Source organism: Staurois parvus, unplaced genomic scaffold, assembly GCF_062004578.1.
Source record: "Staurois parvus isolate SC_StPar_1 unplaced genomic scaffold, SC_StPar_1.0 ptg000380l, whole genome shotgun sequence".
In the NCBI taxonomy this organism is placed as follows: Eukaryota; Metazoa; Chordata; class Amphibia; order Anura; family Ranidae; genus Staurois; species Staurois parvus.
In genome coordinates, this window is record NW_028318176.1 from 2146415 (window position 1) to 2160576 (window position 14162).

A 14162-nucleotide genomic window follows, 5' to 3' on the forward strand; every position below is an offset into this window, starting at 1 on the left:
GTGTATGGACTGTATGTCCTCATAGAGGGGTCACCGCCACTCTCACCAATGGGGACAGAAATATATGACTGCCTAGTCCAGTCTTTCTCAGCCAGGGGTCCTCTAAAGGGTTCTAGGGGTTCCTCCGAAGGGTTCTAGGGGTTGCTTGAGATTAGATCGGTTCCTGTCTCTCAGTAGAGAAGTGTCTTATGAGCTTCATGTATGTTGCATTTCTGAGGGACACGTCAGGGAAGTGTTGCCCGTAGCACATATGAAGCTTCTCGGCACATACATATGTGCATGCTCAGGCTGGGCAGATGTGCCCAAACATGGGCATAGGAGCGTGCACACACATGCACACTCGCACAGCCAGGCAGGCTCCCATCACCAGTGCTGGCACCAAACCATCTATAGAAACATTTGGCAGTATTGGCACATTGCAGGTTGGTCTACAGATTCTGTGTGTTCGTTCCAGATTCCTCGATCCTGACCCAGCTTGCTCCTGACCTCCGTTTTGGCTGTTCCCTGCCCTGACCTCGGCTTGTCTCTAGATTCTGCCTCCTCTTCTCCTCCCGTTGCTGACTTGGCTTGTGACTGACTATCCTGCTGTCTCTCATTGATGCCTGATCTGCCCGGCTTGTCTGACCTGCTTCCTCCTCATCCAACCTGCTACGGCTCTTCAGGCCAGCGAGCTCACATCTGGGTCCTGCTTACTGCTGCAGATCCACGGTCTACTGCCAGCCAAGCTCTGTGCCAGCTCATCGGCCACCAGCCTGTTCTGCCTGATGACGCCTGCTGCCCACACAGACTACTGGACCGATCCCCGGCACTTATATCCTGCCGTGTGGCTACCGGCGGCCCCCGAGCCAGAGCTGTAGGAGAGACCTTCCTCAGACATCGAGCCCATGCCCTGTCCACTAGTCTAGTGTCCTTCTGCCACCTCGCTCCCAGTGACAGAATGGTATCCCGCCATGCACCTAGCATGGAACTCATGTGTGCACTTAGCCAACTCCTTCGGCTCTCCTGTGCCATTTTGCCAGATACATGAGGTCTGCATACCTTGGGCTAGGTCCCAGACTCCTTTGGGGAACTGACCGATAAGGAGGGAACCAGAACACCAATCCCCTCACTACTGGAGGACCTGTCACCTACACCACGTACCATGCCTATGACCGGCTGCTTTGTTCTTCACACTAGGTATTGGTTACCCATAGCAACTGCATTTCTGTTCTCGCTGGTCTCGCCCAGTAACCCTTTAGTAGTGGCCTTGCTTCACCCCCCCCCCCCCACATGTGCTTTACTGACCCTGTTCTTCCATACGTCAGGACCCACCATGCACCCCTCTGAATGACTTCAGACCAGGCATAGGACAGTGACAACTTTTACTTCTCCATAGAAGAATGACCACTGCTATAAGAGGGTCCTTCTACTATCGGTCACGAATGAAAGGGACCGCTACACTGACCACTGATATAAGGGGGTCCTTCTCCCATCGGTCACCAATGTAAGGGACCACTGCACTGACCACTGATATAAGGGGGTCCTTCTCCCATCGGTCACCAATGTAAGGGACCACTACACTGACCACAGATATAAGGGGTCCTTCTCCCATAGGTCACCAATGTAAGGGACCACTACACTGACCACTGATATAAGGGGGTCCTTCTCCCATCGGTCACCAATGCAAGGGACCAATAAACGGACCACTTGGAACGAACCCATGTTTAAATAGGATTCAGCCTGTTGGGGGGGGGGGTTATTTAGCCGAGTCGAATCTCCAGCTGCCGTATTGCGAATACTGCTAAACGTTGGAGCTTCCCGCTCCAGCTGCTTGATACGGATTCAGTGGTCGCAGGATCCCCAACAACTAGTGACATCTCCCTTCTGGACCAATCAGTTGCCAACCGGGATTTCCTGGTTGACGGGTGAATGTAAATAAAATGTACAAATAAAAAAAACTACATGGGGCCCACCAAAAAAACATACCGGCAGGGGAGACATCAGAGGTCCATCAGCTTCACAGGAGGACAGGGGAGATATTAGAGGTCCATCAGCTTCAAATGAGGACAGGGGAGACATCAAAGGCCCATCAGCTTCACAGGAGGGCAGGGGAGACATCAGAGGTCCATCAGCTTCACAGGAGGACAGGGGAGGCATCAGAGGCCCATCAGCTTCACAGGAGGACAGGGGAGGCATCAGAGGCCCATCAGCTTCACAGGAGGGCAGGGGAGACATCAGAGGTCCATCAGCTTCACAGGAGGACAGGGGAGGCATCAGAGGTCCATCAGCTTCACAGCAGGGCAGAGGAAACATCAGAGGTCCATCAGTTTCACAGGAGGGCAGGGGAGACATCAAAGGCCCATCAGCTTCACAAGTGGGCAGGGGAGACATCAGAGGCTCATCAGCTTCACAGGAGGGCAGGGGAGACATCAAAGGTCCATCAGCTTCACAGGAGGGCAGGGGAGACATCAGAGGCTCATCAGCTTCACAGGAGGGCAGGGGAGACATCAGAGGCCCGTCAGTTTCACAGGAGGGCAGGGGAGACATCGGAGCCCATCAGTTTCACAGGAGGGCAGGGGAGACATCAGAGGCTCGTCAGTTTCACAGGAGGGCAGGGGAGACATCAGAGGTCCATCAGTTTCACAGGAGGGCAGGGGAGACATCAGAGGTCCATCAGCTTCACAGGAGGGCAGGGGAGACATCAGAGGCCCGTCAGCTTCACATGAGGGCAGAGGAGACATCAGATGCCCGTCAGCTTCACATGAGGGCAGGGGAGACATCAGATGCCCATCAGCTTCACAGGAGGACAGGGGAGACATCAGAGGTCCATCAGCTTCACAGGAGGACAGGGGAGACATCAGGGACCCCGGAGGTCTCAAAGAGAACCTGTCACCAAACAATCATCACATCTTTTTGTCTCCTCTAAGATGTGAGATGTCCCCCCCCATATACACATGAATGAAGGCAAATACATGGTCGGGGGTGCCTACACACAAAAACATTGATTGTCATACACGTGTCACCTATCAGTGCGCACCTCGGCCCATAAATAGGTTAGTTAGCTCTACACTGAGGACCTGGAGGGGCTTCTGTAGCGCCTCTTATGGAGGATATAGGGGACTGCATCTGGGACTGGGAGGTAATAGGATAGAGGAGAATCGCTGAGACATAGAGAGGGAAATGGGAGCTAATAGGATGCGGGGGATCTGCTGGGGGGTTTGTATTGGAAGAGGGGATTTGCGCTGGAGGAGGAATTTGGGAAGGATGTAGTGTGGGGGTAATTTGGAGGGGTGACAGTGGAACAGTAACTGAGGACAATCTTGCTGAACTATGTACAAGTCTTTACACAAAAACCTTCTTGGAGAGCTAGCCAGCATCTCCGCTTGTGCCACTCCAGACCCCAGATCCTCCTAATCCAGCAGTTCTGGGTGAATCCCTGAGCAGGGGATCCCGTGCCTGTCACTTTAAAAGAAGACAGTCCCAGGTAGATGGTAATCCAGTTTCCCCCCAGAGTGCTCCTTCCCCTATCTGGCCCCGGGGGGTGCAGGTCTTCTCACTCAGTCCTTCTGTGCTGCTGGTGGGTCGGTGACGGCTACCAGGCCTTCTAGCTGGGCCGCTCCTTCCCTGCTGCACCAGTGGACCTCGCTCTGGGGGCCGGTGAAGTCCCAAGCTTTCCTTCTTCCAAGCTCTTCCACCTGTAGGTGAGCCCCTCTCCATCTGGGCCCCCTCCCAGGCTCCTCTCTAGCCTCACTCTCGATCCGGGCCCCTTCCTAGGCTCCTCTCTCCAGCCTCACTTCCTCTCCATCTGGGCCCCCTCCCAGGCTCCTCTCTCCAGCCTTGCTTCCTCTTCATCTGGGCCCCCTCCCAGACTCCTCTCTCCAGCTTCACTGCCTCTCCATCTGGGCCCCCTCCCAAGCTTCTCTCTCCAGCCTCACTCCCTCTCCATCTGGGCCCCCTCCCAGGCTCCTCTCCAGCCTCACTTCCTCTGCATCTGGGTCCCTTCCCAGGCTCCTCTCTTCAGCCTTGCTTCCTCTCCATCCAGGCCCCCTCCCAGGCTCCTCTCTCAGCCTCACTCCCTCTCCATCTGGGCTCACTCCCGGGCTCCCATCTCCAGCCTCACTTCCTCTCCATCTGGGCCCCCTCCCAGGCTTCTCTCTCCAGCCTCACTGCCTCTCCATCTGGGCCCCCTCCCAGGCTCCTCTCTCCAGCCTCACTGCCTCTCCATCTGGGCCCCCTCCCAGGCTCCTCTCTCAGCCTCACTCCCTCTCCATCTGGGCCCCCTCCCAGGCTCCTCTCTCAGCCTCACTCCCTCTCCATCTGGGCCCCCTCCCAGGCTCCTCTCTCAGCCTCACTCCCTCTCCATCTGGGCTCACTCCCGGGCTCACATCTCCAGCCTCACTCCCTCTCCATCTGGGCCCCCTCCCAGGCTTCTCTCTCCAGCCTCACTGCCTCTCCATCTGGGCCCCCTCCCAGGCTCCTCTCTCAGCCTCACTCCCTCTCCATCTGGGCCCCCTCCCAGGCTCCTCTCTCAGCCTCACTCCCTCTCCATCTGGGCCCCCTCCCAGGCTCCTGTCTCCAGCCTCACTCCCTCTCTGTCTGGGCCCCCTCCCAGGCTCCTTCTTTTGTCAAACCTCACTTCCTCTCCATCTGGGCCCCCTCCCACGCTCCTCTCTGCAGCCTCACTTCCTCTCCATCTGGGCCCCCTCCCAGGCTCCTCTCTCCAGCTGTCCTGTCCGCTTCCCAAGCCTCCTGTTGGGGCTTTGCCAGGATCCTCTAAGAGCACAGACCAGCCACTCCTCAGATCTGCCCACTGCTTCTAGATCTTTCTCCAAAGTCTTAGAGCAGGGGGAACATCCAGTGGTCTGGTCTCAGCTCTGATCACACTTTGACCCCTGCTAGCTATCACACCCAGGCTGCTACTCAGCCCTAACAATTGGAGACTGCATCCCCCAAACTGACTAGAAGGGTGCAAGAGACGTACAGTCCATACACACCCAGCACAAGGCCGGGGTCACACTACCAGATGGCTCTCAGGGCTGCAGTTCCTCTGAGCTCCACAAGAGGTGATCTCACTTCTACCCAGACAGGAAGTCTCTATGGAAGACAGGAAGTGATGTCAGCTACAAACAGGAAGTGATGTCTGGTATAAATAGGAAGTTCGGGGGTGAGAGGTGAGCTGAGGAAGTAGAGAGGGCACATTGCTGGAAGTGGCAGGAGAGGAGGTAATAAGATCTAATTTTATATTTATACCCAGTAACCCTCCGTCATGTCTGTCCTCTTCCTCCAATGTCACGCCCGTCCCCTTCCTCCACCGTCAAGCCCGTCCCCTTCCTCCACCGTCACGCCCGTCCCCTTCCTCCACCGTCACGCCCGCCCTCTCCCTCCACCGTCACGCCCGCCCTCTCCCTCCACCGTCACGCCCGTCCTCTCCCTCCACCTTCACGCCCGTCCTCTCTCTCCACCTTCACGCCCGTCCTCTCTCTCCACCTTCACGCCCGTCCTCTTTCTCCACCGTCCCGTTCGTCCTCTTCCTCCATCATTACGCCCGTCCTCTTCCTCCATCATTACGCCCGTCCTCTTCCTCCATCATTACGTCTGTCCTCTTCCTCCACCGTCACATCCATCCTCTTCCTCCATAGTCACTGTGATGTCTTTTATCTCCAGCAGATGATGATGCACACATATATAGTGTGGGAACCCAGATTAACCCCTTCAGGGGCAGAACATTCCCCCACTTTCAGGGCCGGAACATTCTCCTCATTGTGGAGATACATTCTAGTAATATGATCCTCTAACAAGCAGCGCTGACAATAAACAGACAAGACAATGACCATCCTGACCATACATGGCCTACAGAGGGCGATGATTGCGCTACACAGGCAGCCAATGGGCAATCATTACACTATGCAGCCAACACAATGATGGAGTGCCGGGGTCAGGAGTATGGAGCATAGAGACCCTTACATTGCTGGTCAGGAGTATGGAGCATAGAGACCCTTACATTGCTGGTCAGGAGGAAGAAAACATCCCCCAGCCAGCCATGAAGAATATGTTCCATCATTGGTGTCAGACGGAGGACATACCGAGGGGTCTGAGGGGAGTAGAGGAGCTGAGGGGAGTAGAGGAGCTGAGGGGTCTGATGGAGGTAGAGGAGCTGAGGGATCTGAGGGAGGTAGAGGAGCTGAGGGAAGTAGAGGAGCTGAGGGGCTCCTACTGCCTCCTGGCTGTTTTAGAACTTCTAGATACTGGGAGGTAGACATTTGGATCCTATGACATCTGTGATTGGCTGTCACAGCAGTCACATGATCAGGTCACGTGACTTCTTCTGGAATATAAAATAAAGAAGGACATTCCTTCACTCATTGCTGAGCATTTGTTCTGAGAGTTCTAATTCAGCTACAAACCAGTTCAGAACCCAACCAAACCCAACAGACGTCCGGCAGATGAAGAGGGTCCTGGGACCTCCAAGATGTAAGAAACACTAATCTGTCCAAACTAAATGTGTTCCTATGGGGCCGTAGTTCTTCAGTGTCCCTCCCCCACACACACACATACCCACATCCAAATCATTCTTACTTTCATCTCCCAAAGTTATCCATCTACAAGGAGACCTGTATAGACCAATGAGGATGGAGGAGGACCGGAGTCACATGACTGAGAGGATACTAAACCTCACCCTGGAGATCATCTACCTGCTGACCAGAGAGGTGAGGAGGATTCTGGGAGGTCACATGACATCACTCTCATCTCTATTAATAAAACACAGACCTGACTGGAGAGGTGAGGAGGATTCTGGGAGGTCACATGACATCACACAGACCTGACCGGAGAGGTGAGGAGGATTCTGGGAGGTCACATTACATCACACAGACCTGACCGGAGAGGTGAGGAGGATTCTGGGAGGTCACATGACATTACTCTTATCACTATTAATAAAACACAGACCTGACCAGAGAGGTGAGGAGGATTCTGGGCGGTCACATGACATCACATAGACCTGAGAGGAAAAGAGGATTCTGGGAGGTCACATGACATCACTCTGGTCTAGTCTGGCCAATAGACCATGTTCTTCTTGTAGACATGTAGATGATGTCAGATGATTGATATCGGTTTTTCTTTCTCCTGATCTGTAGGATTATGTTGTAGTGAAGAAGTCTAGTGGGGAGCCAATCTCAGGAGGATGGAGCAGGACCCAGAGCCCCACCATGGTGCCTCCCCCTCATTCTCCGATACCTGAGAGGAACAAAGAGCAGAAAATTCTGGAACTGACCACCACGATGGTCCATCTGCTGACAGGAGAGGTGAGCGGTGCCGGGAATTCTGGGACATTCTCCAGTAACAGACAAGGGATGTGTCTGGATGGTGACTGTATCATTGTGTGTGTCAGGTTCCTATAAGGTGTCAGGGTGTCACTGTCTATTTCTCCATGGAGGAGTGGGAGTATTTAGAAGGACACAAGGACCTCTACAAGGACATCATGATGGACCATCAGCCGCCCCTCACATCACCGGGTAAGAGGAGACTTTATTGGAAAGGAGAGAGCAGTACGGAAGGTCCACTTAGATCCCCCATCATCTGATAAACACATAGAAACAATGGATTCAGTCAGTGTGTGTGTTTCCTACAGATGGATCCAGTCATGGGAACCCACCAGAGAGATGTCCCCGTCCTCTGTTTTCCCAGGATTCCACACAGGAAGGTCACACCATCCCTCACCATCATCAGGTAGATGGATCCAGTCATGGGAACCCACCAGAGAGATGTCCATGTCCTCTGTATTCCAGGGATTCCACACAGGAAGGTCACACCATCCCTCACCATCATCAGGTAGATGGATCCAGTCATGGAAACCCACCAGAGAGATGTCCCCGTCCTCTGTATTCCCGGGGTTCCACAAAGGTCAATATTAAAGAAGAGATAAAGGAGCAGGATGATGAGGATGGGGTGATGGAGGAGTCAGAGATTCCAGAAGGACACAAAGATCTGACCCAGGACATCATGGTGGAGTCATCCAGCTACAGGAACCCACCAGAGAGATGTCCCCGTCCTTTGTATTCCCGGGATTCCACACAGGAATGTCACACTGTTCCTCACCATCATCAGGTAGGTGGGACATCTAGAACATGGACTTGTGGAAGTGATGTGTCAGCTCTCACATCATTGTAGATTATATTTAACAGATGATATTTTCTCTCCTTCTCTTGATGTAGAGTGGAGATCCAATCGATATAGAATTTGAGGTGAAATCAGAAGAAGAGGCGTATGTGAGGGATGATCAGCAGTCTATGGAGGAGGATGGAATAACGGGGACATTTATAGAGGAGGACACTCCTACAGAGATCAGCACAGGTGGGTCATGAACACTAAATCCATTCCTCCACCCATTCTGCTCACTGATTGGTCCAGATGATAAATTTCTCATTGGATCTCTCTGTCTGACAAGAGCCTGGAGCTCAAGAGGAACTATTCACCTTGTAAACTCCTCAGAGGCCAAGCTGCCTGATGTGGGCGGAGTCCTGGTTTGGGGGAACCAATCAGCTCCTTCCTAGTAATCCTCTTTGTCTTTGTATTTTAGTCCATGGCCCGGAGATGAGGAAAACCTCAGAGGATTGTCTCACTTTGTCTCCAGACTGGAAAGTAGAAGATGAGGACATCACACAGTATAGTCCAGGAGAAAACACGGCTCCCTTCCAACATTGTCCAGGAGAAAACCCGACTCCTTTCCAACATTGTCCAGGAGAAGACCCCACTATGTCCCAATATAGTCCAGGAGAAGACCTCACTATGTCCCTGTATTGTCCAGGAGAAAACCCTTCAACCAACAATGTCCATCTGGCACCACCCAGTGTAGATGGACCATTGGGTTCCTTGTATCCTGAGGAACCTCAGACTGTGTGGGACCGGGCCGGCCTTCCAACAGGGAAGAGGTTCTCCTGTAACGAGTGCGGGAAGGGTTTCCATTCTAAATCCAATCTTAATGAGCATAGGAGATCTCACACGGGGGAGAAGCCGTATTCCTGCCCTCAGTGCGGAAAATGTTTTTCTCATAAGCCCAATCTTCAAATACATCAGAGGCTCCACACAGGTGAAAAGCCGTATTCTTGCCCTGAGTGCGGGAAATGTTTTTCACATAAGTCCAATCTTAAAATACATCAGAGGCTCCACACGGGGGAGAAGCCACATTCTTGCCCTGAGTGCGGGAAATGTTTTTCACAAAAGTCCAATCTTTCCAAACATCAGAGATCTCACAAGCTGGAGAAGCCGTATCCCTGCCCGGAGTGTGGAAAATGTTTTTTAAAGAATGCCCATCTTTCCTTACATCAGAGATCTCATGCAAGCAAGAAGCTGCATTCCTGTCCTGAGTGCGGGAAATGTTTTTCAAAAAAGTCCAATCTTACCATTCATCAGAGGTCTCACACAGGTGAGAAGCCACATTCCTGTCCTGAGTGCGGGAAATGTTTCCCTTTTAAATCCAAACTTAATGAGCATAAAAGATATCACACAGGGGAAAAACCGTATTCATGTCCTGAGTGTGGGAAATGTTTCCGTTTTAAATACGCTCTTAATGAGCATGAAAGAACTCACACAGGTGAGAAGCCCCATTCCTGTACTGAGTGTGGGAAATGTTTCAGTTTTAATGCCCATCTTATCGAGCATAAAAGATCTCACACAGGTGAGAAACCGTATTCCTGTCTTGAGTGCGGGAAGTGTTTTCGTTTTAAACACGCTCTTAATGAGCATGAAAGGTCTCACACAGGTGAGAAACCATTTTCCTGTCCTGAGTGCGGGAAATGTTTTTCGAGTAAGTCCTACCTTTCCTTACATCAGAGATCTCACACAGGGGTGAAGCCGTATTCCTGTGCTGAGTGCGGGAAATGTTTTTCCTTTAGGTGCAATCTTTCCCAACATCAGAGATCTCACACAGGGGAGAAGCCGTTTTCGTGTTCTTAGTGTGGGAAATTCTTTGTAAATCACAAATTTACACACATCAGAGATCTCAAACGGGGGGGGGGAACATTTCTGTTCTGAGTGCGGAAAATGTTTTTCACAGAAGGCCCACCCTACAAGACCTCAAAGGTCTCATACTGGGGAGAAGTAATTTTCCTGTCTGGAGGAGAGCTGAGAAGGCCTTGGAGAAAATAAAGTTTTATTTAAATTTTTTTTACAAAGCTGTTTTTTGTTTTTATTCTGGAAAAATTGGAACAATAAAGTACGCAATATGTTCTTTCTCAATGACGAGTAATATATCTGTGACATCGTATTCGACCAGATACCATGAAGACTGTAAGCAACAATTCATGTCCTCCTCCAGTTGGGGGATGATCGGGATATGGTAGACAACTGTTCCTGTCCTCCAGTTGGGGGATGGTCAGGATATGGTAGATAACGGTTCCTGTCCTCCTCCAGTTGGGGGATTGTCGGGATACGGTAGATGAAGGTTCCTGTCCTCCTCCAGTTGGGGGATTGTCGGGATACGGTAGATGAAGGTTCCTGTCCTCCTCCAGTTGGGGGATGGTTTGGATACGGTAGATGACGGTTCCTGTCCTCCAGTGTGGGGATGGTTGGGATACGGTAGATGACGGTTCGTGTCCTCCAGTTGGGGGATGGTCGGGATATTGTAGAAGACGGTTCCTGTCCTCCAATTGGGGGATGGTTGGAATACAGTAGATGATGGTTCCTGCCCTCCTTCAGTTGGGGTATGGTTGGGATACGGTAGATGATGGTTCCTGTCTTCCTCCAGTTGAGGGATGGTTGGGATACGGTAGACGACGGTTCCTGTCCTCCAGTTGGGGGATGGTCGGGATACGGTAGACGACGGTTCCTGTCCTCCAGTTGGGGGATGGTTGCGATACGGTAGATGACGGTTCCTGTCCTCCAGTGTGGGGATGGTTGGGGTACGGTAGATGACGGTTCGTGTCCTCCAGTTGGGGGATGGTCGGCATACGGTAGAAGACAGTTCCTGTCCTCCAATTGGGGGATGGTTGGGATACGGTAGATGATGGTTCCTGCCCTCCTCCAGTTGGGGGATGGTTGGGATACGGTAGATGACGGTTCCTGCCCTCCTCCGATTGAGGGATGGTTGGGATACGGTAGACGACGGTTCCTGTCCACCAGTTGGGGGATGGTCGGGATACGGTAGATGACAGTTCCTGTCCTCCAGTCGGGGGATGGTTAGGATACAATAGATGACGGTTCCTGTCCTCCAGTCGGGGGATGGTTGGGATACGGTAGATGACGGTTCCTGTCCTCCAGTTGGGGGATGGTTGGGATATGGTATATGACGGTTCTTGTCCTACAGTTGGGGGATGGTCGGGATATGGTAGACGACGGTTCCTGTCCTCCAGTTGGGGGATGGTCGGGATACGGTAGACGACGGTTCCTGTCCTCCTCCAGTTGGGGGATGGTCGGGATACGGTAGACGACGGTTCCTGTCCTCCTCCAGTTAGGGTTGGTCGGGATACGGTAGATGACGGTTCCTGTCCTCCAGTCGGCTGATGGTCAGGATACAATAGATGACGGTTCCTGTCCTCCAGTCGGGGGATGGTCGGGATACGGTAGATGACAGTTCCTGTCCTCCAGTCGGGGGATGGTCGGGATACGGTAGATGACGGTTCCTGTCCTCCTCCAGTTGGGGGATGGTCGGGATACGGTAGACAACGGTTCCTGTCCTCCTCCAGTTGGGGGATGGTCGGGATACAGTAGACGACGGTTCCTGTCCTCCTCCAGTTGGGGGATGGTCGGGATATGGTAGACGACGGTTCCTGTCCTCCTCCAGTTGGGGGATGGTCGGGATATGGTAGATGACGGTCCCTGTTCTCCAGTTGGGGGATGGTTGGAATATGGTAGATGACAGTTCCGGTCCTCCAGTTGGGGGATGGTCGGGATATGGTAGGCGACGGTTCCTGTCCTCCTCCAGTTGGGGGATGGTCGGGATACGGTAGACGACGGTTCCTGTCCTCCTCCAGTTGGGGTTGGTCGGGATACGGTAGATGACGGTTCCTGTCCTCCTCCAGTTGGGGTTGGTCGGGATACGGTAGATGACGGTTCCTGTCCTCCTCCAGTTGGGGGATGGTCGGGATACGGTAGATGACGGTTCCTGTTCTCCAGTTGGGGAATGGTTGGGATATGGTAGATGACGGTTCCTGTCCTCCAGTTGGGGGATGGTTGGGATACGGTAGATGACGGTTCCTGTCCTCCAGCTGGGGGATGGTCGGGATACGGTAGACGATGGTTCCTGTCCTCCTCCAGTTGGGGTTGGTCGGGATACGGTAGATGACGGTTCCTGTCCTCCTCCAGTTGGGGGATGGTCGGGATATGGTAGATGACGGTCCCTGTTCTCCAGTTGGGGGATGGTTGGAATATGGTAGATGACAGTTTCGGTCCTCCAGTTGGGGGATGGTCGGGATATGGTAGATGACGGTTCCTGTCCTCCAGCTGGGGGATGGTCGGGATACGGTAGACGACGGTTCCTGTCCTCCTCCAGTTGGGGTTGGTCGGGATACGGTAGATGACGGTTCCTGTCCTCCTCCAGTTGGGGTTGGTCGGGATACGGTAGATGACGGTTCCTGTCCTCCTCCAGTTGGGGTTGGTCGGGATACGGTAGATGACGGTTCCTGTCCTCCTCCAGTTGGGGGATGGTCGGGATATGGTACATGACGGTCCCTGTTCTCCAGTTGGGGGATGGTTGGAATATGGTAGATGACAGTTCCGGTCCTCCAGTTGGGGGATGGACGGGATATGGTAGGCGACGGTTCCTGTCCTCCTCCAGTTGGGGGATGGTCGGGATACGGTAGACGACGGTTCCTGTCCTCCTCCAGTTGGGGTTGGTCGGGATACGGTAGATGACGGTTCCTGTCCTCCTCCAGTTGGGGTTGGTCGGGATACGGTAGATGACGGTTCCTGTCCTCCTCCAGTTGGGGGATGGTCGGGATACGGTAGACGACGGTTCCTGTCCTCCTCCAGTTGGGGTTGGTCGGGATACGGTAGATGACGGTTCCTGTCCTCCTCCAGTTGGGGTTGGTCGGGATACGGTAGATGACGGTTCCTGTCCTCCTCCAGTTGGGGGATGGTCGGGATACGGTAGATGACGGTCCCTGTTCTCCAGTTGGGGGATGGTTGGAATATGGTAGATGACAGTTCCGGTCCTCCAGTTGGGGGATGGTCGGGATATGGTAGATGACGGTTCCTGTCCTCCAGCTGGGGGATGGTCGGGATACGGTAGACGACGGTTCCTGTCCTCCTCCAGTTGGGGTTGGTCGGGATACGGTAGATGACGGTTCCTGTCCTCCTCCAGTTGGGGTTGGTCGGGATACGGTAGATGACGGTTCCTGTCCTCCTCCAGTTGGGGGATGGTCGGGATATGGTACATGACGGTCCCTGTTCTCCAGTTGGGGGATGGTTGGAATATGGTAGATGACAGTTCTGGTCCTCCAGTTGGGGGATGGTCGGGATATGGTAGGCGACGGTTCCTGTCCTCCTCCAGTTGGGGGATGGTCGGGATACGGTAGACGACGGTTCCTGTCCTCCTCCAGTTGGGGTTGGTCGGGATACGGTAGATGACGGTTCCTGTCCTCCTCCAGTTGGGGTTGGTCGGGATACGGTAGATGACGGTTCCTGTCCTCCTCCAGTTGGGGGATGGTCGGGATACGGTAGATGACGGTTCCTGTTCTCCAGTTGGGGAATGGTTGGGATATGGTAGATGACGGTTCCTGTCCTCCAGTTGGGGGATGGTTGGGATACGGTAGATGACGGTTCCTGTCCTCCAGCTGGGGGATGGTCGGGATATGGTAGACAATGGTTCCTGTCCTCCTCCAGTTGGGGTTGGTCGGGATACGGTAGATGACGGTTCCTGTCCTCCTCCAGTTGGGGGATGGTCGGGATATGGTAGATGGCGGTCCCTGTTCTCCAGTTGGGGGATGGTTGGAATATGGTAGATGACAGTTCCGGTCCTCCAGTTGGGGGATGGTCGGGATATGGTAGATGACGGTTCCTGTCCTCCAGCTGGGGGATGGTCGGGATACGGTAGACGACGGTTCCTGTCCTCCTCCAGTTGGGGTTGGTCGGGATACGGTAGATGACGGTTCCTGTCCTCCTCCAGTTGGGGTTGGTCGGGATACGGTAGATGACGGTTCCTGTCCTCCTCCAGTTGGGGGATGGTCGGGATATGGTACATGACGGTCCCT

At 53.5% G+C, this 14162-nt stretch overlaps 1 protein-coding gene across 1 annotated transcript; it reads left to right on the forward strand.

The window, feature by feature from the left end:
* Positions 1–5221: 5221 nt before the first annotated feature.
* Positions 5222–10148, forward strand: LOC149455999 (uncharacterized). Its single transcript, XM_089685572.1, has 7 exons — positions 5222–6450; positions 6571–6686; positions 7113–7280; positions 7367–7490; positions 7607–8082; positions 8190–8328; positions 8555–10148. The coding sequence occupies exons 1-7, from the start codon at positions 6423–6425 to the stop codon at positions 9928–9930; spliced, it is 2427 nt and encodes an 808-aa protein (XP_089541698.1). The 5' UTR covers positions 5222–6422; the 3' UTR covers positions 9931–10148.
* Positions 10149–14162: the final 4014 nt, after the last annotated feature.